Source organism: Bombyx mori, chromosome 14 (assembly GCF_030269925.1).
Source record: "Bombyx mori chromosome 14, ASM3026992v2".
In the NCBI taxonomy this organism is placed as follows: Eukaryota; Metazoa; Arthropoda; class Insecta; order Lepidoptera; family Bombycidae; genus Bombyx; species Bombyx mori.
This window is the reverse complement of record NC_085120.1, coordinates 5,668,767-5,694,084: the sequence shown is the minus strand read 5'-3', so window position 1 is coordinate 5,694,084 and position 25,318 is coordinate 5,668,767. Positions and strand designations below refer to the sequence as shown.

General features: G+C 37.1%; 1 protein-coding gene across 8 annotated transcripts in view; it reads right to left on the bottom strand.

Moving 5' to 3' along the window:
- LOC101746970 (homeodomain-interacting protein kinase 2) overlaps nt 1–23,794 on the bottom strand; it is a 127,359-nt gene extending 103,565 nt beyond the window's left edge. For 3 of the 8 annotated variants that reach the window (XM_038015258.2, XM_062672040.1, XM_038015260.2), the window contains exons 1-2: nt 23,281–23,781; nt 11,328–11,516 (exon numbers count right to left, since the gene is read on the bottom strand). In XM_038015258.2, coding sequence (XP_037871186.1) covers nt 11,328–11,513 — 186 coding nt within the window. In that variant the 5' untranslated portion in view covers nt 11,514–11,516; nt 23,281–23,781. Of the gene's footprint in view, nt 1–11,327; nt 11,517–23,168 lie in introns of all 8 variants that reach the window. The other 5 variants (XM_062672042.1, XM_062672039.1, XM_062672041.1 and 2 more) reach the window with 3 other exon arrangements.
- Nucleotides 23,795–25,318: the final 1,524 nt, after the last annotated feature.

Below are 25,318 nucleotides of genomic sequence, written 5' to 3'. Positions count from 1 at the left end.
GGCTAATATATGTAAAACAAATTAAAAAAGGTAAAAAAAAAACGAATGGACCATCAAGTGGTATTGCTGTCACCTGAACTATTAGATTTAGCCAAAAACGCAATCCCATTTCTTCATGTGGTTGTCGTTAAGGGCGACTAAGGTATTCACGGGTGAATGGGTAGCAGCATTTTCTGAGAATTATATAATACTAGCTAACTAGCTGACTAAAATCGTCAACCGTGATTTGAGTCGACTATTATCAAAGCCGGCAATGTGACTTTTGGACAATTATTGGTAAATCAGAAAAACGAATTATTGACTTTGTATTCCATTGGCAGTCACAAAACTCTTCTGAACGACATCTTAGATAAATAACAGGTTAAGTATTAACCTTTATTTACTGCAGGTTTTGAGCCGTATTCTTTGAAGGAGACGATTATATTCAAATCAATCTGTATTGACATATCAATAACATTTTTTTGTCCAAATGCACAGATTGCCACCTTTGATAATAGACGACTCATTTATGGTAATAGGGCGTATTTTAAGCTCGCACGGTCTTTTAATACCATCCTGCTTATTACTTCAGAGGCGGGGTTTGAAGGGCGGGACAGTGGTTATACAACACAATTGAGACATCGATCTCATGTCTCAAGGTGGACAGCGGCAATCACGCTCCAGTAACCGCTTAAGATAAGGTCGGCCCATCTTAGCTAAGACTACTGAAACCATAATTCATTTTTTTTTATTGCCCCTGTAGGCAGAAGAGCATACGGCCCACCTGATGGTGAGTGGTTACCGTCGCCCATGGACTTCAGCAATGCCAGGGGCAGAGCCAAGCCGCTGCCTACCAACCTTACTTTCTGGATAAGCGTTTTTAAATCGAATCACGTTTAGAAAGCTTTTGACGAAATCGCGGTTTGTGTAATATAACACCACAAAAAACTATGCTTGCAATTGGCAAGTCGCGACAGTTCAGAGAATAGTTGTCACCAATCAATTGTTATCATACAAGCCGGCGAACTGACAAACACATTCGCGCCGCTTGGGAGCAATGCACTCTAAACACAGTCTCATTTCATCAATAGCTGCTATATATCATGGAACTATCTGTGGAATTGTAATGTTTCCATAGTGATAGGAGCAGTATTTAATGGCAACAAATCACTCAGTGATAAAACGTAATATAATAGATAGTTAGGACTGGAAACAATGGTAGTTAATTACCGAGATGGTCAGAGGAGCTCGCACGGTATTGAGAGATTATCGGACCCATTAGACACAACAATATGCCTTTGTCACCTCGAGACATGAGGTTGAAATCACAGTTAGTAACTGTTACCGTTGTATAAATGAGAAGAACGACGGTACTTATGACAAGAATGGCACTTATAGAACGCATGTTTTGTCCACACGTATTAGTTTGAAGAATTTCGCTGAACATAACTCAACCCATTTAGTTTCTCGCCGGATCTGCTCAGTGCTGCTCTTGCTAGGGCAATTATTACCAAATTCTTTCTGAGCCGAGATGAGAAGAACGACGGTACTTATGGCAAGAATGGCACTTACAGAGCGCATGTTTTGTCCACACGTATTAGTTTGAAGAATTTCGCTGAACATAGCTCAACCCATTTAGTTTCTCGCTGGATCTGCTCAGTGCTGCTCTTGTTAGGACAATTATTACCAAATTCTTTCTGAGCCGAGATGAGAAGAACGACGGTACTTATGACAAGAATGGCACTTACAGAGCGCATGTTTTGTCCACGCGTATTAGTTTGAAGAATTTCGCTGAACGTAGCTCAACCCATTTAGTTTCTCGCTGGATCTGCTGTGCTGCTCTTGCTAGGGCAATTATTACCAAATTCTTTCTGAGCCCCGTCGGCTCGCCTATAGTTCATGATGATACCAGAATAAAATCTTCGTGTATTTTATAACAGCTTATTGTGATCACTAACCGGCATTAGTGGTTGAGCTTTTGGTAAGCCAGCGTGGGTAGTGCTACTTTCTTCTACTTTCCCTTACCCTACAGTATGTAGGGTCGGTACAGCATGTCCTGTTATAATGCTGAATAGAGATTTGGCATGAGTTTCACTACCGGCCGTCAAACTTCCTAGGATTTTATTATCTGTCTCCAGTATTATATCCATTGCAACATTATCACCTGAGATTTCCATTAATAGAAAATTCGATACATTACATATTATTCATTTGAAAAATAAATATATGATTGAATATTTTTTTATCTTATCATTTTATCAATCTTTTATTTTATCAAGCAAACATAGACTTTTTTCGAAACCAATTTCGACCACAACAAAATACTTATCTCAATAAAAAAGACAACAACTGGATATAAATATTACGTGGTTTCGGATAAAAGACAACGTAGGTGTTTGATAGTGGGTGTCAAATGACAAAAGCTATGTTTTGTTAAGTCCCAAACCACTTAGTTTTTATTAAAGGCGAACTCAACTTTGGTTTAGGATTCTTTGAAGACGATGTCAAACATGCGAGTATGAAGATAAAAGATTATGAAAGGTGGCTTTATGGTGGTACAGACAAGTACATGAATAATCATAATATTCACACATCAAATGAACTACTTAAAGCACATATTACTTCATTGACTCATCCCTTTTATTTTCGTTCGCCAACGATCTAGCACAAACATGCTTTCTACATCGCGGCAAATACACCATGACGACTGTATACAAACATACGTGCAATGTTCATACATTATTATTGACATTACGGTTCGCATTTACACAATAGATAACACATTGTCTAGCAGCATACGAATGGACGGCAGACCATTTCGTGAAATAATGACAGCCATACATACTTCGGTACAATGCCGCATCCATTCGAAATGGACATTGTATTCGTGACGAATTTGTTGGGGACGTATAAGTATGAACATAACAAGATGCTTTAAGCATGAAAACAATAATAACAATAATATATAATATAGATTATTCATAGCATCCGTAAACATGGGTATTTGAATTCAATTTAATGTAAAGTTTAGTTCTCTTAAAAACATCATTACTGGTGGTAGGACCTCTTGTGAGTCCGCACGTGTAGGTTTCCACCACCTTGTCTATTTCAGCCGTGAAGCAGTAAGGTGTTTCGCTTTGAAGGATGGGCAGCCGTTGTAACTATACCTAAACCTTAGAACTCATATTTCAAGATGGGTGGTGCCATTTACGTTGTATATGTCTATGAGCTCCAGTTACCACTTAACACCAGGTGGACTGTGAGCCAGGCCACTCATCTATGCAATAAAAAAAAATCTAAAAAAAGGATGGATAACAATAATACTAAAATAGTACTCTTCGAAGTTCATGGCGTATTATATAACACTTCTCGCATTTTATTATTTTATTTCGCTGACTCGTATGTTCGTACGTGACCACACGTCTTGCATGTGGTAATAATGTGAGCGAGCATCAAAACATCCTGGAATGCAAGCAGACTGGCATCTACCACATGGCACTTGTTTAGCTCTGACGCTAAAGCAATGAGAATTATTATCTAAACATAATTCGTTGCCCGCGTTCAATTTATTTACAAGAACTTGTATTTTTCTCAAAACCAGCATTTGAACGTCTCACTAATTCCCAGTAGCCCTGGTCTGACCTGAGCCATGTGTTTGCGTTGGTTAGTTATCGGGACTGGATAACACGATAAAGATTTAAATTTTAAATGTGCCGCCAGGACTATCAACTCAACAAACCGATGAGATAAACGAGATAAAGTGACGTACCCGTATCGATTCATGTCGATATCACGAAGGACACTTGACGGATGCCGATATTGTATAAAAATATCAAGTATTTGGATGAAACATTTTCCATTGAAAGTCAAGATTGAGCGACGTTTTCAAATGCAATAAAAATCTAAACCAGTTTTCATGCAATTAATTACCTAAAACTTGCCTTCTATCTACTCGAACGATGAAACTTTGATATTTTTTTTTAAAGTTCATTGAATCTATTATAAAATACCCACGGTTTTTGTGAAAAGCATTTTTAAATAATAAAACGGGGTATACATGCAGTTTGAAAAAATATAATTTCAGAGCGCACTGGTTAGTTCCAATTTGCAGAAATCATAAATGCTGGTAAATAGATATTAACTGGGTTCGGTCTTATTAGGTATAAACCGTATGTAGGGCACTCTACAAGCGACATACTTACAAACGAGCACACTATAGGCAGCAGTCGACGGCGATGGAAAACGGCCTAATTACAAGATACTATATAAAGGTAGGCAAAAATAAATAACGCTCATGTTTATACAACAAACGGGTGGTTTCCAATTGATGGGGTCATAGGAACACAAAGGCCGTATCGGTTACCGTGAAAGTTTAATGTGCTTTGCGGACTACAGTCACATTTTTCGACAGTGCACGTGGTGAAAGTTGTGACGCTCATTAATCAGTTTGACATAGAGCGAACTGGTTTTTTTGTGGATACTGAATCAGTAATTTTTGCAACATAGTTGCGTGTCTAGTGGACAAAGCGACAGTTATTGTCATTGTTATGGACGAAAGCAGTTTCAGGTCGTTTAGCAGTAACATTGCGACTACCAGGCGCGAATGACGTGCAGGAGGTACGCTAGATCGAGTCAACTTTGGCAATGTCGGTGTGGCAACCGCGGGGGGTTACGTAACACACGGGGCGCGGGGTACAGAGCGGCGCTAGGTCACTAACCCGGAAAGTCCGTCGGTGCCAATTCGCTCATCACACCACGAAATCTTCAAATTGCACGGACACGGTGCAGCGTTGAATTGTGAAAAATAAAAGCCGATTCGCTAGATTTGTAAACGATGTCAAGGAATGTTTAAACAACACGAATGAATGTCTTGTTATTTTTATACTAGTCACGTGTTAGATATCAAAGATACCTTTAGTAACATAGTTAAAAAATATATTTTTTAAACTTATACCTAGCCACCTTATCAAGGTATAGCGACTAATACCTAACCTACTGAAAATAAGATGCCAGAATTTTAGGTTTTAAATCGTTACACAGATATTAGAGACCAAAATTCGTGTTTGGCTTTTTTTACATTTTCTTGGGACTGTGACTTGAGATTGTGATCTTTTGATGATTTATGGATATCTTATTTTACAAATTATGCCATTAATAAGTATCTATATAAGCACATCTATCGAAGCAATTACATTTTGAAAAGGTCATGCCAGTCAATACAGTACAAGCAAGTCTCTAAAATTATGTAATTGCAAAACGAAAACAAAATATATTACGGGTCGTGCAGATGTATTCGTTGGAAGAATAATCTTTAAGCCACCTTGACCTTTTGCCTTAGAGAACAGTCAAGTTACGCAACCAAATTATGAGGAGACAGACGAAGGTGACCCAGGACAATTAGAATAGTTTCATCTCTTTATTTTCAAATACAAATTTAAATTACTTTTTATTAAATTTCAAGTAAATTAATTCTAAGAGTCGTTTTGGAATTTGGGGCCAAAACCGAGTTATTTGATTTAATTCTCATAACCTTAACGTTACCGTAATTATAAAGTACAGTTAATTTGTTGTCATGACAACAGGCACGTGGTCCTATAACTATATATTCGTAAATACTGTTAAATTAGGAGTTAGGTATACATTAGTACAAATCTCATCCGTATCACTGGTTCGAAATTCAAATTCTAACTTGCTTGCTATTTTTCCAGTAATGCGTGTTGAAATTCCGCCTTATTTAATCAGTATATAATACAATAATAAAGGAAAACTAACTGGATATTACGAGTACAACATTATTAAAAACAAAAGAAGTACGATTTCTAAGCTTTTTAAAAAAGTTCCTTTTAAATTGTCATCCGTGTTGGCGTTATCAAATGCGTAAAATGAAAAATATAAATTAATATTCTAAAATATTATTAATAAATGAGTGATTGACTTGATTGTGATGAAGCATTTTTTTAATTCTGAACACACCTAAATACAACAAAATGGAAAATTCGAGAAAGTTTAAATTCATGAAATTGTTACTTTTTTGGCCGCAAAATTGAAAACGACTCCTAAGCGCGCTTTTGTTTTCTTTTTGCACAAATAAATTATATTTCAACAATTTAACTTAGCAACCTCCCCACTCGGATCCGTTCGGCATCGACGAAAACAAGATAATAATACGAGTAGGTATACCGGTATTGCGGCTGTCCGCTTTCGTTACAGGCCAAAAAGTCACAACGTCGCGGGCCCCCTTAATACGATCATCACGACGCCAATTTTGGCGCAAGACTTGGCAAACGTTGGCGTCGTCGAGTCGTCCGTCGCGATGAACACACGCAAAATGCACACACGTATGTTGTACACACTTACCGGACTCGTTCCACGTAAACAATCCGTTGCGTCACACACGTTTCTCGTGAAAATGTGGCTTAATACAATGTGAATACGGTGCAAAATCTAAAGCCTTTTTTTTTTTTTTTTGTAATTTTGAACGTTCACGGGGAGTTCGAAAATACGAATACAACAACCGCGCTTCTTTCAGTACATTTGTCAGTAATATACTAATTGAAGCCGAGGAAACATTGCCTATATAGTTAGTTTACACGAACTGGACGTATCATGTTTTCGATTCAACGGCATTCGATCACTGACCTCTCGTAAAACAAACACGCTTCAATGACGATAGTTTTTTTTTTTTACGTAATATACATACGCAGGATAATACTTTATCTGCATAACAACGAACGTAGCTAGTTATAAGTTTGATAAAAAAAATTCTTTCTTTTATTGCCCGAGCAGGCAGACCAGCATACGGCCCACCTGATGGTAAGTGGTTACCGTCGCTCATGGACGTCAACTATGCCAGGGGCAGAGCCAAGCCGCTGCGTACCTAAATGGAAACACAATACATAATTCAAGACATTCTCGGTACGAAGGTGACATTGTATTGAGTTCAGTTATTCCCGACACGCGTTCCCCCCTGTCCCGAACGCGTCACGTTGTACCGTCACGCGGCTGCGGAGACGCCACGTGTATCAGCCGACGTCGTCGCGACGCTTGCGTAAACATTATTCCGCCGTATTCTATCAACTTGTATTTTGCAAAGGAAACAAGTTTACCGACTATGTAGCGAAATAAGTGAGGGTTCGGTCTGAAAATAGTAAAATCGGATATCATTTAAGCGTCCGTCGCCTATTTAGTTGGGTGGACGAGCTCACAGTCCACCTGGTGTTAAGTGACACCTTGAGATATGAGTCCTAAGGTGTCAGTATAGTTACAACGGCTACCCCACACTTCAAACCGAAACGCATAACTGCTTCACGGCAGAAATAGGCAGGGCGGTGGTACTTACACGCGCGGACTCACCAGAGGTCTTAGCACCAGTAAGTAACCTATGCCGGGTTACCATTACGTATAAAATACGTACCTAACACGTGTTTACCAACGACTTCCGCGATGAAGATATATAACACCGAGTAATAAAAATTAAAACGTATAAAGCGTAATTACTACTAGTGACAGGGCGTGAGTTAGTACACCACACCCGATTATTTCTGCCTCAAAACAGGCATGTATCCCAGTTTGAAGGGTGAGACAGCCATTACATAGTAGAATTGAGTCATCGACCTCACGTTGCAAGATAGGGTGGCGGTATTTACACGAAGATGCCTAGAAATATCGAAGAGCGCACGCACTGAAGGATCTGTAGTATTATTAAAAAACATATTATTAAAAAACGTAGTCGTAAGATTGTCGTACCAGAACTATTTAGTGTGTTATTATTAACACAATATTAAATTTTAGCGAGACCTCGATATTTTTCGCTCACATATTTTATTCAAACCTGTTCATGTTTTGTTCGTTTCTTAGACTATTTTAGAATCTTCGTTCAACTATTTTCAAAGCTAGATAGATACTTTTTTCCAATTAGCTATGACTATGGCTATGGGAGTCAGGTTTTTTTTTTTTTTTTTTATTGCCTTTATAGGCAGATGGGCATACGGCCCACCTGATGGTGAGTGGTTACCGTCGCCCATGGACTTCAGCAATGCCAGGGGCAGAGCCAAGCCGCTGCCTACCTAAGGTGAGAATTTTCCATAACTTTTCCCATAACCATTTTTTTAATTTTGATAATTAAATATGAACATTTTTGGACATTGCATCATTTTTCGTTCGATACACATCAAACATGCAAAGATTTCCTTTTTTCCTGAAAAATATATCATTAAAACTACTAACAAACAAAGGCAAGTGAACGAAAGCTAATTTCGCAATAACCTCATTCACACAAATCCCTAGACCGTATTGTGTAGTATTGTTAGAATGGAACAATAATTTAAAATCTAACATTTTAAACTCTTCAAGAACAATTGTTTCCGTTCACCGCCACCATGCAGTTTGCGATTGCTTACGAAATAAAGTATCGCAAAAAAAAAAGAAAAATTATAAATCAACATACGCTGTCTATCAAAACCGGGTATCGTGTAAACTGATATCCGGCCGTTTCAATAAAGCCGCACGATAAGGACTGCACTAAACTCCAATTTCGGTTTTGTCGCGCCGACGGCACTGGCAGCCCGTACCGCTGGCTACTTTCAAAAGTGCCCCAGATGTTGCTAACGGTACAAGTCCATCCCACGACAGATGCTGTATTGGATTTACTCAAGCCTGTTCGTTACTAAAAACTTATAGGCTTTCAAGAGCGAACTTCCTTTCATGAAACTTAAAACAACTATTAGAATTTCAAATAAAATCGATCATGACTTTTAGATTACTGGTGGTAGGACCTCTTGTACCCGGGTCCGCGTGGGTAGGTACCACCACCCTGCCTATTTCTGCCATGAAGCAGTAATGCGTTTCGGTTTGAAGGGTGGGAGACAGCCGTTGTAACTATAATTGAGACCTTAGAACTGATATCTCAAGGTGGGTGGCGCATTTACGTCGTAGATGTCTATGGGCTCCAGTAACCACTTAACATCAGTAACCACTTAACACCAGGTGGGCTGTGAGCTCCTCCACTCATCTAAGCAATAAAAAAAAAAAATATATATATATAACCTGTGATGCATTTCTTTATGTCCAATTCCTGGGAAGAGTTCTTTACAACTTTATTTAAAAACGTTTTAAGTTTTGAGTTCTACTGCAAAAGTAATCTCTGAACGATTTGCATAAAAATACATGTTTCATTCGCTATCGAACCGCTCCCTTTTATAAGCGACAGTGTTGACATGATTACATATTCATCAGCTCTCAATCTCGGTTACGTGCGTCACGCAAAATTAAGTTTAAAATAACTCTCCTTTAAATCACGTTTTTTTTATTATTATCGAGTTGATATATCGATGTTCATCATATCGTTATAGCGATATACCTACATAGAGGCGATAAACTTGATGCAAAATCGCGAGGTACACACACAATAGTGTACTCAGATATCTAAAATATTTTTTGTTCTTTTCTTTCATTTAGTCAAAAAAATTTATACACCTCATGCTTGGGCTACTGCTTAATTTTATATATTTATTTTGTTTTGGTATATATTTTGTTTAATATGTATTATCTATGGTACACCGCAACATACCTGCTATATTTTTTTATATTTTCCAGAATTTCTATAAATTAAACGGTTGTCTGGAAGAGATCGCTTTTAGCGATAAGACCGCCTATTGTACAAATTTATCTGCTTTTCTTGATGGTTTTTGAATGTATATTGTGTTTTGGTGTGCAATAAAGTGTATTCTCTCTCTCTCTCTCTCTCTCTCTCTCTCTCTCTCTCTCTCTCTAATTTTACTTATTGTATCAAACCTGGTAAAAAAAACTACTCAGTTGGATGTATTCGCTCTGTTTTATTAATAAAAAAATCTACAGTCTTGCATTAAAGATGCTGTTAATAATTTTTTATTTATTTAATTTATGTTACGTTTATATACGTCCTCAACCTATGAGTTTTTTTTTCGTATTTCTATACAAAGAGCGTCAGTCTGTTTAGAAAAGGTGCCATATGTTGTATTATTTAAAATAAAATTAAGATTAAAATAATATTATTCAAACACCTTATGTATATTTTAAAATTTTAGTATTATAAATTAAATAAGAATGCAGTCTCGCGTCTTTAATTGGGTATTTTCAGAATATAAATCAATTGCGTGTGATGAAACTAGTTACTAATTAATAAACCCATAAAGGAACCTGATGCAGGAAACATTTAAATGTTTATTGAGTTAAGAGCACAAAATTTAAAAACTTTATAACTAACCTTTCAACATCGTTTTTCATTTATAAATAGATCAAAAGCTTTATTTTTGTTTTGTTATTCGGTATATTTTTTATCAGAAGTCTTAAAGTAAGGAACTTATCTTTTGCTTTGCCATTACGGTTATATTCTTATACTACCACACATATTTACGGAAATACAGAAAGTAATTGTATATTTCTAGTGTTAACAGCTAGCCATCAGATTAAATACTCAGATCAGCCGCCAAGTTCCCAACTACCCAAGTACCCAAGTTCTAGTACTATTTATTTGCGTATCCGCAAAATTTACAACACGCATCTGAACCCTCACTGTGGATTGTGCTTGTATCAGTTCCAGCTCACTTTAGAAAACCTGGAAGATCGTTAATCCTCATCCAGGGTTGGCGTTAGACAGAGATAGTGATTCATACAGTACAGGCACTACTACTACTACTAATGCGCTGGCGCTACGACCCCGAAATGGGTACTGGCCTCCGACAATAAACTTTGCCATTCATCCCGGCGCTACGCAACACCTTGCCAGTCCGACACTTGGGAGCTCACGTAAATTTCCTTCCACAGCGTCAGACCAGCGGTACTTGGGCCTGCCTCCGGTAGACTCCATTTACAGCCCGATCCTGATCCATACGCACTACATGCCCGAGCCAACCGAGCCAACAGAGCCTTCATCTCCCCCAGAATATTTGGCGCACTGGCTTTTTGGTGAGCTAGTACAGGCACGGACGTACAATATGCGTCCCGGTTAATAAATACATTTTATTGAATACTAGCTGACCCGGCAGACTTCGTAGTGCCTCAATCGGTAAATAAAAGACCTAAGCTTTTGTATAAAATAAACTTAAAACAAACAAAAGGAATCCGTCCGACGGGGGACACGTTAAAGGAAAATCAAAATTGTTATTTTAATTTAATTCCGAGCATTTTCATATTTATCTACCTTTTAAGCCTTCTCTGGACTTCCACAAATAATTCAAGACCAAAATTAACCAAATCGGTCCAACCGTCCTCGAGTTTTAGCGAGACTAACGAACAGCAATTCATTTTTATATATATAGATTTAAAAATATATATTTGAGATTGTACATGTGTGTACGTATGCAGGTTACCTTGTAGCCGGCGTTGTCCTCCAGGGAGTGCTGCTGGTGATTATACAGATGTTGCGAGGGGCTCAGTACTCGTCGCTTCTTGGCGGGCTGGCGAGCCGGCGACACGACCGGCTGGTACTCGGGCAGTGTGTTCGGGGCTTGATTGTTGCGAAACTGCGCCGACGGCTCCGAGTACATGACATGCATTCCCTGAAACAAAACAATACACATATACATTTTTACTGGTGGTACGACCTCTTGAAATATCACTCGACAATGTATGTAATACTTAGAAATCTACAGACGAAGTGGATTGTTTCCGGGTAACATCACGAATCTTCCTTCTTTATTGTACTCACACAATTAATACAATATAATAATTGCGAAAAGTTATAAAAATGGCGAGCTTAACTCAACAGTTGAGTTATCTACCAGCTAACAGTTCTTAAAGAGGATGAGCTTTACATAGGTGGTTAGAAAAGTACAATCTAATCAATTTAATTATTGATACAGTACACAATAACCATAATAGTAACAATAATAAATAAAAACACTAATACATAATATATCAGACTATATACATACACAATTCAATTTCTTCAGTTCAATTATTATTAAAAAGTCCGTTTTACTAGGAGTGCCAAACTCAAAACTTTATCGAATTTAAATGCGTACTCGAATACATAATTTACATACTTTTTACTGGTGGTAGGAACTCTTGTGAGTCCGCGCGGGTAGGTACCACTACCCTGCCTATTTCTGACGTGAAGCAGTAATGCGTTTCGGTTTGAAGGGTGGGGCAGCCGTTGTAACTATACTGAGACCTTAGAACTTATACCTCAAGTTGGGTGGCGCATTTACATTGTACATTTCTATGGGCTCCAGTAACCACTTAACACCAGGTGGACTGTGAGCTCGTCCAACCATCTAAGCAAAAGAGCGAGTGAATGGTAGCGATTCAATACATTTATTTTAAATTGAATTACATATCCATCACATTATTGTTCACGATGAAGAATCAAAAAATATTTTTATGTTTCGAATTCGTAATCTGAAATTTTCAATTCTATGTTTCTTTCCAGTATTACCCCATTAAATTTTAGGTGCTTCAAAAGCAAGTGGAACCCAAAAGATGCATACCATTTTATCATCATACGCAAACCAGTTCATTAAAAAAAAACCTATTACATCTCACGGATATCTCTCTGGCAATTCATCAAGATGTTTTAAATATTCAGAAATGTGACAAGAAACGCCTAGAATTAACAAGAGCGCCGTCCAATTTTAATATTTGGCGTCTTTACGCCGAAGCAATTTCACAGAGAGCGTCGTAAAAATCGAGTTTTCATTTCGTCAAGCGGACACCACGATTGCATTGAAACACGTCTCCTTTCCGGTAATATGACCCGAAGAAGCAGAAAAATATTTTAGTTAAATTTCTTGTCAAATTTTTATGTAAATTATATTGCTCGGAGTTTCTCTGAAGGATAAAATCCGGAATGAGATTATTCGACAGAGAACTAAAGTCATTGACATAGCTCAAAGAATCAGCAAGCTGAAGTGGCAGTGGGCTGGCCATATATGCCGTAGGACTGACGATCGCTGGAGCAGATGGGTTCTCGAGTGGAGACCGCGCAGCGGAAGACGTAACGTGGGACGCCCCCTGGCTAGATGGTGGGATGACCTCCGCACGGTGGCCGGCAAGAAGTGGATGAGGAGAGCCGCAGACCGGGCTCAGTGGTGTGGATTGGGAGTGGCCTATGTCCAGCAGTGGACGACTGTGGGCTGTTGATGATGATGATGATGATGATGATATTAATTATATGTATATAGAGCGCTTGATAATTTTTTTATATTGCCCTTGTAGGCAGACGAGAGCACACGGTCAACCTGATGGTGACTGGTTACCGTCGCCCGTGGACTTCAGCAATGCCAGGGGTCGAGCCAAGCCGCTGCCTACCGCTTAATACTCCCACAAGCCTCGTTTGAAGAAGGACATGTCATAGCGCTCGGGAAACACGATGGTACGAGCCAAGTTTAAAACTGATTATATTTAATGATGACATTAATTTGTTTCATGTTGGAATAGAATGGAAAAAAAACTTTATTTATGATATTTATATAAAAATACCTGTTCAATGGAACAAATAACTTGAAAACTGACCAAGATTGTGGTAGTGCTGAACAATACCTAGTGTAAAATATAATATGAAAAATGCGTATGTATTCGATTCTAAGGTTGAATAAATTGTTAGTGAGTGCGTTTTTCTATATAAACTTGAAAGACAACGAAATATGACTCTGGTAAAATGATCTGAACATACAAAGAAATCCGATTCGCCTTGAGACAGTCTCGGTTGAATACAAAATCCGCTTATCATAATAAAATCTGGGTACATTCGCAGGGTTTCACTCAGTCAGTGTTATAAGGTAACAGAGTAATGTAATGTAAGACCACATTATTTGTATTTGAATAATATTTCGAATCATACAAATTCAACTAGAATTTACAAGTACTAGCGTAGACAAAACATGTAATTTCGTAAAGTAAACAGAGTGTTGTTTTTCAATTGTATTTGCTTATTTTGGTAGACAAATTAGATAGACAAGCATTAAACCTAATTGTTCAAAATATGCTATTCGAATCAAAATGTATTGAATATAGTAAGGAAAAATAAAAAGCTAACTTTAACACAATTTACAACAATAATGTTTTACCTCCGCTCTAATATCTCGATTAGTATCAAAAGGATAAAAAAAAAAAATAAGAATTGCTTGTTGGGTTTGCTATTTTAGCATTTATTTAGTTTTTGACCTTTAAATATTAGAATAATGAAATTCCATTGAAACATCCTGTTAGGTTTTTGTTTTTAAAGTATCATTTTTTTTCTCTCTTTCTGTGACAAGCACGGATTATCTCTAATTTTCTCGCTATCGTTTTTTTTTGTTAATGAGTTTTTGAAGGTTTTTCGAAAACCGCTGACGTTAAAAAAAATCTATTTTTAGATAAATTAATAGATAGATTATAGAGATTAATATATTAATTAATCATAGAATAGATTAGATACTTGGAGCGGCATTTTTTTCTTATTTATTGTACTTTTTTACTGTTTTAAATAGATGTCATCGAACTGTATTGTATCTTTGACAAACTTACCTTATCTCTTTTTAAATAATTTTAGCCTAAAAGATTTTACGCCACTTTTAGTAAATTTCCTACATTTTGCGCTAACTTATCATCGACGATTTAATAACAAATTCCAATAATTGATATCACTTTATTGTAGTATTAATAATAGTATAATAATAATATTGTTACTAGTACAAAGTACCGTAAAAGTGTAAGTCTCCTTTGGGAAGCCTTTTTAGTAAAATTTTTACTTACATTAAAATACGTACAACTTGACGCAATAAATACAACCATTACACGGTGTAAATAATTAGTATTACGGCTTGTGATCGTTCTAAATCGATTTAATACAAAAAACGTCAGTTATTCGAAGATAAAATAGTTATTTTGATATTAAACGCTTGCTACTTTATGGATAATTCGGTAAATAATTGGCCAAGGGTAAGTCGACGCGAATGTAATTGAATATGCAATTTCGAAAAGGGCACATCTCTGAAAATGTAAAATGTTCAGGAGATGAAAAAAAAACTGAATATTTTCTAAAGCAGTGTATAATTGAAAATATTAACTTTTGAGATATATTTTAGTGTTAATTAGCTACTGGAATTATTATAAAATGGGTGTAGGTAAGCCTCAAAACTACATGTATATGAAAAAACGTATTTGACAAAATATGCGACATATGCCCTTTTCAATTGCATATTCAATTAGCGTAAGCATCAATCCAGTCCATATTTTCACATCGACACAATTCAAAAACGAGTCGTGACAGATGCAGAGTTGTAGCAACTGATTTCAAATATGTACATGTTGGCCAGCATTGGCACTCACATGTACCTACTGGTTCAACCAGGTCAACGGCGAGTAGCTACGCAAATGAGCTGTTCATACTTTACTTACCTGCGCTTGTCGAGTTGCAACCATCATGTACTGATAATTATCTGACAATTTCCGATGTCTCAACTACTTACATATTTCTTATTTCTATACGAGTCCCTAGTCTAGCCCATGAATCAGCTCGCTGAGTTTCTCGCCGGATCTTCTCAGCGGTCGCGATTCCGATCCGGTAGTAGATTCATTCGCGAAGCAGCTGCTCTTGAGCTGTTAGGTCTCCTTCGGAGGCGCTCGGGTAGCTGTTAGCAAATCCCACCCCTCCTGGCTGAGCCTTTGCTCGCCCACCTGTCCTGGTGAAACTGGAAAGGCCTCCGGGCCACAAGTAATCCTTCAATGATAAAAAAAAATAAAAAACGAGTCCCTAGTGCTAAGTGATATGAAATCGAAGTCCCCTCAGACAAATCCCACTGAGTTTCTCGCCGGATCTTCTCAGTGGATCGCGTTTCCGATCCGGTGGTAGATTCGACGAAGCACGGCTCTTGCTAGGGTTCGTGTTAGCAACGTCGTCAGGTTTGAGCCCCGTGAGCTCATCTACTAGTTAAGGTTACGCTTCTCAAGGCTCTCAGCTTAGGTAGGAAAAAAAAATCGAAGTCATGACCCTCGAACTGGGAGGCATGACTGCTTCACTTCAGAAATAGGCAGGATGGTGGCGCCCACAAGAGCGTGACCTAGCCACAATACCTCCTACCAGCAGCAGAATACATTAACTGTGTGAACGATACAAAAACATCCTATTGTTGCAGGCTATTGTAAAATTCTTTTTTAGCACTGACTAAAGTAAGCTCGGTATGTACTTTAAGACTAGGTTTATTACTATACAAATTACAGTTCATTGCACGCAACTGGCGAGAATTTATTTTATAATGTTTTTTTTTACGTACTGAATAATTAATTCATGAACAAACAACCAGTGTAGCGTTTATGAACCGTTCGTTAGTTTATCTTCATTTTAAAACTTGTATAGTATAACACTCTTCACAAATTATGAAACACACTGCTTACTACAAGCAAACCACGAAATACATAATCTAGTTTTATAAGAGTCTGTTTGTTTCTGTAAACCCACCAGTTTTTTAGTGGTGGTAGGACCTCTTGTGAGTCCGCGCGGGTAGGTACCACCGCCCTGCTCATTTCTGCCGTGAAGCAGTAATGCGTTTCGGTTTGAAGGGTGGGGCAGCCGTTGTAACTATACTTGAGACCTTAGAACTTATATCTCAAGGTGGGTGGCGCATTTACGTTGTAGGTGTCTATGGGCTCCAGTAACCACTTAACACCAGGTGGGCCGTGAGCTCTTCCACCCATATAAGTAATAAAAAAAAAGTCTCTGATGATGATATTCTCCGATACGAACAACTTCCCGGTGGGGCGAGCCGGGACGTACAACTACAATCACAAACTTGTAAACATGTCGCAGGGTAGATTTCACATCGCGTTAATTAAACTAGGTAACTCGTTTGATAAACGCTTAAAAGTTTTCCATGTTAGAGGAGAAATTTAACGACGGCCCATTTTGTATAACTGGTAACGGTGTTACGAAATGTTTTCAATTTAATAAGAGTACGTTGTACATGTAAATATCTTGAGTGGTCTATTATCAAAGGTGGCAATCTGTGCATTTGATCAAAAAAATGTTATTGATATGTCAATACAGATTGATTTGAATATAATCGTCTCCTTCAAAGAATACGGTTCAAAACCTGCATTAAATAAAGGTTAATACTTAACCTGTTATTTATCTAAGATGTCGTTCAGAAGAGTTTTGTGGCTGCCAATGGAATACAAAGTCAATAATTCATTTTTCTGATTTACCAATAATTGTCCAAAAGTCACATTGCCGGCTTTGATACTAGTCGACTCATATAGGTTATTGAAATTTTTAATGATCACGAGTGTTGAAGTTGTTGTTGAGGGAAAAATAGATTTAACTATAATTTCGTTTGGTCTTTACACACACTATTTGCAATTTGAACGGATTTAATCTTTCAAAAAACCTAACCTCTGGATCGAAAAGTAAATATTTTTCTACCTATATACTTCTTTGATAACTGAACGTGCATTTTTAGCTTACGTATATAATTGTACATTATTACTCATTTACCTTCACCGTACTTGATAGCTTGGAAAAAAAAACAAAGTGTTTTCACCGATATTATCTAAGAACACGACCGTGATAAAATGAAAGGCATCAGCAACTGTGTAAATTACGTCAATAGTGATTAACATTGAAAAATTAATGTATTTTTAATAATGTATTTTACCAAATTATATTAAATCTTATTGGAGCATATTGTGTATGGAATCCGGGCACCTCAAGCTATTACTACAATGAATTTCTCATCATCCAACTTTAGTATCGATATACCCAACTATTTACCATAAAACAACCCAACCAGTCATTCTTATCGCTCATCCATCCAATGCCAATTCCAAGAAATGCTATTGTCAGACAGATCAAAAGCCAACAAGTATCTAACTTGTTTTGTCAGCCAGTGTGTTCTTAGCAGAGAATGTACCTAATCACATACTTCTATCAGTGTCGAAAGGATGTAATGTTTTTAAACGTGTATTTATACACACAGCTGACACATTTATGAAAACGTAAAGTGTATTTCTCTTGAAATTAAATTCTTATAACCCGACAAACAACCAAGGATGATCTGATTTAGCACGAGTGAGATTATAAGGAAAAACTTACAGATTTTTTGACTTTTGTATATGCACCGACTAAATCACGAATAAAATAGAATCTTCAGGGTGTAACAAAAACGATACATCCAATGAACACTACTCTAACTCAAAATTTTGAAATTTTGGTTTTCCACGCAAATCGCTTCACTATGTTAAAAGTATTACAATTCATCATTATTGATGGGGTTCGAAGCAAGAGTGAATCAGCCAGTTACACAAAAAAAAACCATAAATATATCTGCAATAATAAAGATTTTATCAACTTTTTTCGTTTAAACGCTCCTCCTGTAAATCTACGAATTTGAAGTTAGCGTAGTGTTCATTGGAGGCATCGAAAAAATATAAAAGTTTATGTTTTAAATAGATTTTCTCATTTATTTTTAACAGTACTTAATCTATCTACAAAACTACGATATCGATTATCATTTACCTCTGAAAACCGTAAATATCGCTCTACGTAGACTTTCTAAAACCGAATACGTGGGTGAAACTATCGATTGCTTTATATACCTAGACATGATTTATCCTATTAAATCAAAGTTTTCATATAGAAAAGAACATGGTATTCGCATCATCATCATCATCATCATCATTCTTTCCTATTAACCTCTGCTGGGGTGTAGGGCTCGAATCAAATTTTTCCATTTATATCGGTCTTGGGCAGTCTGTTCTAGCTCCTCCCACGTCATGCCCAAGACCACTAGCTCCTGCTCCACCGAGCGACGCCAAGTTGTTCTGGGGCGACCTCTCTTCCTTTTGCCAGACACTTTCCAGGTCAGTGCTCTCTTTGATAGGTAGGTATCGGGTTTTCTCAAAGTGTGACCAATCCAATGCCACTTCCGCGTAAGGATCTCCCTCTCCATTGGTGTCTGCTTAGTGATCCTCCACAGCTCTTTGTTAGTGATCTTTGGTATTCGCATGCAATTGTCAAATGTTATGTACGAGTTTATTATGTGACGAACATTCCTATGTTTTACTGCGCCTTCTACAGATTGTTAGATAAGATAGCATCACGATGACAGGACATAGTTCATACTTTCATAGTGACCGAATAAAAAATCGAACGTGCAATAAATAAAAAGACTAGCATTGGAAATGGGATGTAACAAACAAAAAAAAACATCCAATTTTATCCACAATCTACGTCAACTCTGGAGAAAGGCCAATTGAAAACAAAAGAAGAGCAGAGGTACTTTGAACAAACATGTAATTTCAGCGTAATTACAGCACAGCCGTAAATCGTATGAGTTATGTTTAAAACGTGACGTCCAAACGAGACGACAGAAATAAAGAATCACAACATGGTTATTATTATAAACAAGATATACTGTACGGCACTTTCTTGTCTCGAATTAACGATACACGATAACGCGAAAAAGGCAACAATCCCTATCATAATGGAGGAATCTAGAGTTGTTTTATATTTATATTCAACAGTACATGTTTGTAAAATCATGATAACATAGGAATCGTCTATGTGGCTTAATATTGCTTGAAGATAGTCTTCCCTGTTAGATTTAACGTCCTAAGATTACTAGTGTATGTAGTGTTGTTAATCAGGGGATTTCATACAAAACAAAATTTTACAATTGTATAAATAAAGGTCATCATCTTAAAGTCTTGTATTTTTTCTATTAATATGTATGTAGTATGTACGATGTTGTTATTCTGTATACTTTTACTTCGCATTTAAATCCTATTATACTTTATTAGGTTCATTGGAAGAACAGTCACGAGTGAGTTAGACTCATCTTTATATATACCGTTTATATTTCTAGTTTGTCTATGTAGTAAATAAATACCAAAAACTTAATCATAATCTGTTTACTTAAAATTTGCTTGAGGGATAATTTTTGTTTCATGATTGGTCATCCATTTTTTTTTACATACAAATAAACTAGAACGGGTCTGGTCAGAAAGACAGGAGTTGTCGTGCTCGTACCGCATTCCATGTTTGCCTAAATCGAATAAAGATAATCTTATTACTTCAGGGCGTTCATAGATTGTTTCTGTAGCTGTTAGCAAATCCTACCCTTCCTGGCTGAGCCCTTGCTCGTCCACCTGTTCTAGTAAAACTGGAAAGGCCTCCGGACCACCAGTAATCTCTCAAACATAAAAAAGAAAGATTAATTCATTGTCCACATAGAAAAACAAAATCTACTCGATCAAATCCGATGTCATCGTATGATTCCGTTATCTATATTCGAAACTTCCATGTAATACTAATATTGTGCATTGAGTTTCCAGCGCCGCCAACCAAACGATTCGTGGTTCGTTCGATCCTTCGTAGAAGCACACAATGGAGTTGTAGCAGAATATCGTTTTCAGTAATGCAGTTACGTGCGTGAGCACAACACAATGAACGTTGCCGTTATGCATTTCAGATGTCGCTCTATTGTACGCGGCAAGTAACGGTACCCCCATTTCACGAACACACCTAGATAGATACCAGTATTTATCGATCAAGCATTCTCTTTTTGGTCGATACTAGGTTTTAGCTGGCGTAATTAGGCAAATATTTTCTAAAGTTATCTCCATACTGAATTGTCATGATGATACTAACTTAATTACATGTTTAAGTGTAATTCTTTCTCTTCAACACTCAGTGTTGTGGTTACCAGAGCCCATAGACATCAACAACGTAAATGCCACCTACGTTAGAACATGTTTTTTTTTATTGCTTATATGGGTGGACGAGCTCACAGCCCACCTGGTGTTAAGTGGTTACTGGAGCCCATAGACATCCACAACGTAAATGCGCCAAAGTATAGTTACAACGGCTGCCCCACCCTTCAAAACCGAAACGTATTACTGCTTCACGGCAGAAATAGGCAGGGTGGTGGTACCTACCTACCCGCGCGGACTCTCAAGAGGTCCTACCACCAATATGAATGAATTCTAAGTTTCAGTTTTACAGACTTCCCCACCCTTCAAACCGAAGCGCATTTACAGCTTTACGGCAGAAATGCGTGGGGCGGGTGGTGGTACGTACGCGCCTGAGCTCACAATACGCAATAACCATCAGTTGTTACGCAGATTTTTTTTTTCGGGTTTTTTTATTTTATTAAAATTCATTCTTTCACAGTGGAAGTAATTCGTGAATATTTGTCGAGTACGTATTTCGTTGGAAAAATTAGTACCTGTCATCGAGATTCGAATTCGAACAGTCACATAGCACTACAATGCACTGAGAGTCTTATCCTTTAGGCCATGGGATAGACTTAAATTTAATGTCAAGTTTTGTCCACATTTTCTGGATTCAGATAAATATTCATAGTGTAGCGGGCTTAGCTTAGTACAGTATGTGTGTCTTGTTAATAATTATAAGCAAGACACGACAGTTTGCAACCTGTTTATTGTGTGACGAGTCTATACAGACTGTACTAAGCTAAGCCCGCTACAATAGGAATAATGCTGGTATTTTCATATTCCATATTTAATTTACATATTTTTCTATAGCAGCCCACATTAACAGAACAGATATAGGAACCTTGATTTTTTTTTATTGCCCTTGCAGGCAGACAAGCATACGGCCCACCTGATGGCGAGTGGTTACCGTCGCCCATGGACTTCAGCAATGCCAGGGGCAGAGCCAAGCCGCTGCCTACCGCAAAGTATTGATTGTACAAATCTAGTTTAATCACATAATTTATATCAACATTTTCATGATTGGTTTCGGTTATTTAAAATTGAGCATTGTTTTAGTAGTCATTTCCGGGCTGATTACCTGATTTTTATTGCTTAGACGTGTGGACGAGCTCACAGCCCACCTGGTGTTAAGTGGTTACTGAAAGCCCATAGACATCTACAACGTAAATGCGCCACACATCTTGAGATATAAGTTCTAAGGTTTCAGTATAGTCACAACGGCTGCCCCACCCTTCAAACCGAAACGCATTACTGCTTCACGGCAGAAATAAGTGGGGCAGTGGTACCTACCTGTGCAGACTCACAAGAGGTCCTACCACCATTTTTTTGTCTCTGCTCATTCAATTGCATTTTATAAAAAAAATTGGTAGTTTTAATATTTAGGAATCTGTTTCTTAATATAAGAAAATATTTATCAGTAATACCATCATCATCAGCCTAGTCCATAGGAATCCACCGCTGGACATAGGCTTCTCCAATTGCACACCATAGAGTGCCTGTTTCCCTCATCCAGCTCTTGCCAACCACCCTTCATGGATTATCACTACACCAAACCTGAACGTAATCAATTATAGCAAATCTCATATCATCTAAAATAATTTTTAAAATGTTAATAACAAAAGACATTGTACATAATATAGAACATCATTTCAATATTGTTGTATGTTATAGACTCAGATTTTATAGGTTACAGGTAAATTCCCACAAACGATATGATGGAAACTTTAAAAATTGAAATTAATCATTAAGTAAATGGTGATAAAGTTAGTTAGACAAGTTAGTTTAAATTTTACTGTTAGAATTTAATTAATTCAAAAGGTTTCACAATTTCATAATAAATTATGGTGGTTCACATCGTCATCCACACTGTGTTTCCAACATTTTATGAAATTATTCTTGTACTGTACCATCAGGCTTTGAAATTAATTATTTTTCACTTTTTATCTTTATATCTTCAAATAGAATTTGAAGTTCTTTACAGGAGGTTGTGATTCCTAATGTTGATTGATCATTGTGAGCATTTATGATGAGGTGGAGCTCGGGGCGGCCACAGTGGTAATGGAAAAACAATAGAAAAATATGAGCAGTTATTAGTGATTTTTAATTGAGAAATAAACTCCTCTCTAAGTATTCAAAAACGTAGAATACTTTTCAGAAGGAAAATATAGTATTCCTTTTTAAGTAATTTCATTAACCTAATAACAGGAAAAGAGAAATAACAGCATACAATATGACTATATTGTTGAATTTTCAATTGGCTAATTGATATTTTCAGTATTGCATTCTTATTTTTAATTTTATTATTATTTTAGTTTTACTGTTTACAATTTGCTAGTACAATTTTTACAGTAAAACAATTAGAATTTAAAAGATAACTAAATCTAAAATACCTAGTTTTTTGTATCGAAAAGTATTTCAAAACATTACCCAGATACTAAAACTTTTAAATTAATTCCAATTAGAAGAACATGCATATTGTTTCTCATAAGTCATATGTTTACCTCGTGCGTTTAACTCTGAGAACTCACTACGTAGACAGCAGCCTACGTTGATAAGTTGCAGCTGCCTTATCAGTTTATAAACGACTACACAAAATGGTTATTAGAAACTCACACGTTCGTTGGTACACAGGCAATCGTTTTGTATCGCTCGCCCGCTAGAAAGCAACCAACCGACGCAGAACTGCGACAACCAGTAATTTTCCACTAAGTATTTTTACACTAATCACGCCAATTCACATTAGGGTCCACGCTCACCTTTCCAAGTTAATTTTTTTGCTGATTGATCCCACTATCATGCTGAAAGAAGACACGAAAGCGGACAAAGGGGCCTTCAAAACACAGCCATTTTGAAACAGTTAAACAGAATGTTACGAGTACATACACGAGTGTACAATGTCTTCAGATTGATAAGTAGCAAACACGCTTAACCGTTCACACTCATTTTTATGTTTTAGCACAATATAAACTAACACTAAACATCACACACTTTTAGATACGATTTCACTTCATACTTTCGCACACACCCGCTTACGTCGCAAAGTCCCTGATGGACAGAAGCGACACGAACTTGCACGAACGGAGAATAGTGAAGTGCGAAGTTAGCCAAACGGGTTGTCTGCAATCAAACAAAATATAACTACTAATAGTAGAAATATTCTTGACAGATGACAAATTAGTTGTGTTTAAATTTAGAACCTTTTTATGTCCAACAATGAAATTTAGAAATAAAAAAATTGGCTACAATGAGTTCGGCTATGGTGACAAAATTTCTGGATTATATAAATAATAATAGACTAGGATGGACCAGATAATAGTACTGTTCAGTTTACGTTAAGAACTATTACATGAAAGAACGACTGCAGATACCGCATAATGAAATGTTACAAAATTATAGACTTATGTCTGTCTTTAAAATAAGGCCAATGTCTTCCAGAAATTGGGCTCGCTTAGAGCAATATTAAATGACAAGAATATGTTAAATAAACTTATCGTTTTGAGAGAAAAAAATTAAAAAAAAATCAATCATCACGGGTCACCACACTTTATTAGATGAATCCTACTACTGACATACATATCACTACATACATAGTACTTACTACATACATTCATGCTACATACTATGACATATCGTGAAAATATGGCGCTACACCAACAGTCGATCTGACCCGACGCTATAGATGTTTCACATCAAAAACGAAGTCGCTCTAAAATCCTACTAAAATCATAGTATTTTTTTATATAGCAACATTCTACCCCGGAACCTGTGCTGAGGAAAAGGCCCTGTCTTCAACTTATGAAGACAAGGCTTTTTTGTTTATGAATGACAACTAAATAATTATTGTAAATTGTTAATGTAGAGCAATTTACACCTCCTAGCATCGGAGCAGAGCTCTTAATATCTGGCACTCAGCGTTCATACAGTGTATTTACAGAGATATTTTTTGCCACGTATTATTCGGGTCTGGAATGAAACCCCTCCCCCGGCGTTTCTCGGGCCCGGGCCGTATGACATGTCCTTCTTCAAACGAGGCTTGCAGAGAGTACCTACTCGGCGGCGGGCAGCAACTTGGCTAGGCCCCTGGTATTGCTAACGCCCATGAGCGACGGTAACCACTCACCAGATGGGCCGTCTGCCTTAAACGGCAAGAAAAAATTATGAGTTGTAGTTTGACAGTTTTTAGACAATATATCGGAGGTAGGTACGCGAATGACGCGTGTCAAAAAAGTAGGTACCCATGATACGGGTCACGCATTTATGTGCAGTGATTTCCTGTCACGCCAGAAATCAATTCATAAATTAAAATTCAGAAATAACATGTTGTAGAGCTTTAGTAGATCTTAGTTATTTTTGTATGTGGTTATGGCTTTTTTTTAACTTTTTAGTATTAATCCTAATTTTATATTTCTGAGTCGAGAACTTGTTTGATGGTGGTCCTGATGAAGTGTGGGAAAATTGTTACATGGATTTTTTATAAGAAGTTTCAGTCTCTATTTTTCGTGGTTTCGACTTCGGTCTACAAAATAATTGGCTGTATGATTTACGTTCCTTTTACCTGTGCGTTGTGTAGTAGATGAAGTTGCCGCTGAATACCAACAATCTATGGTTTAGCGCGGGTTATTCAATTTTGTTGCTTAGCAACCAAATGAAT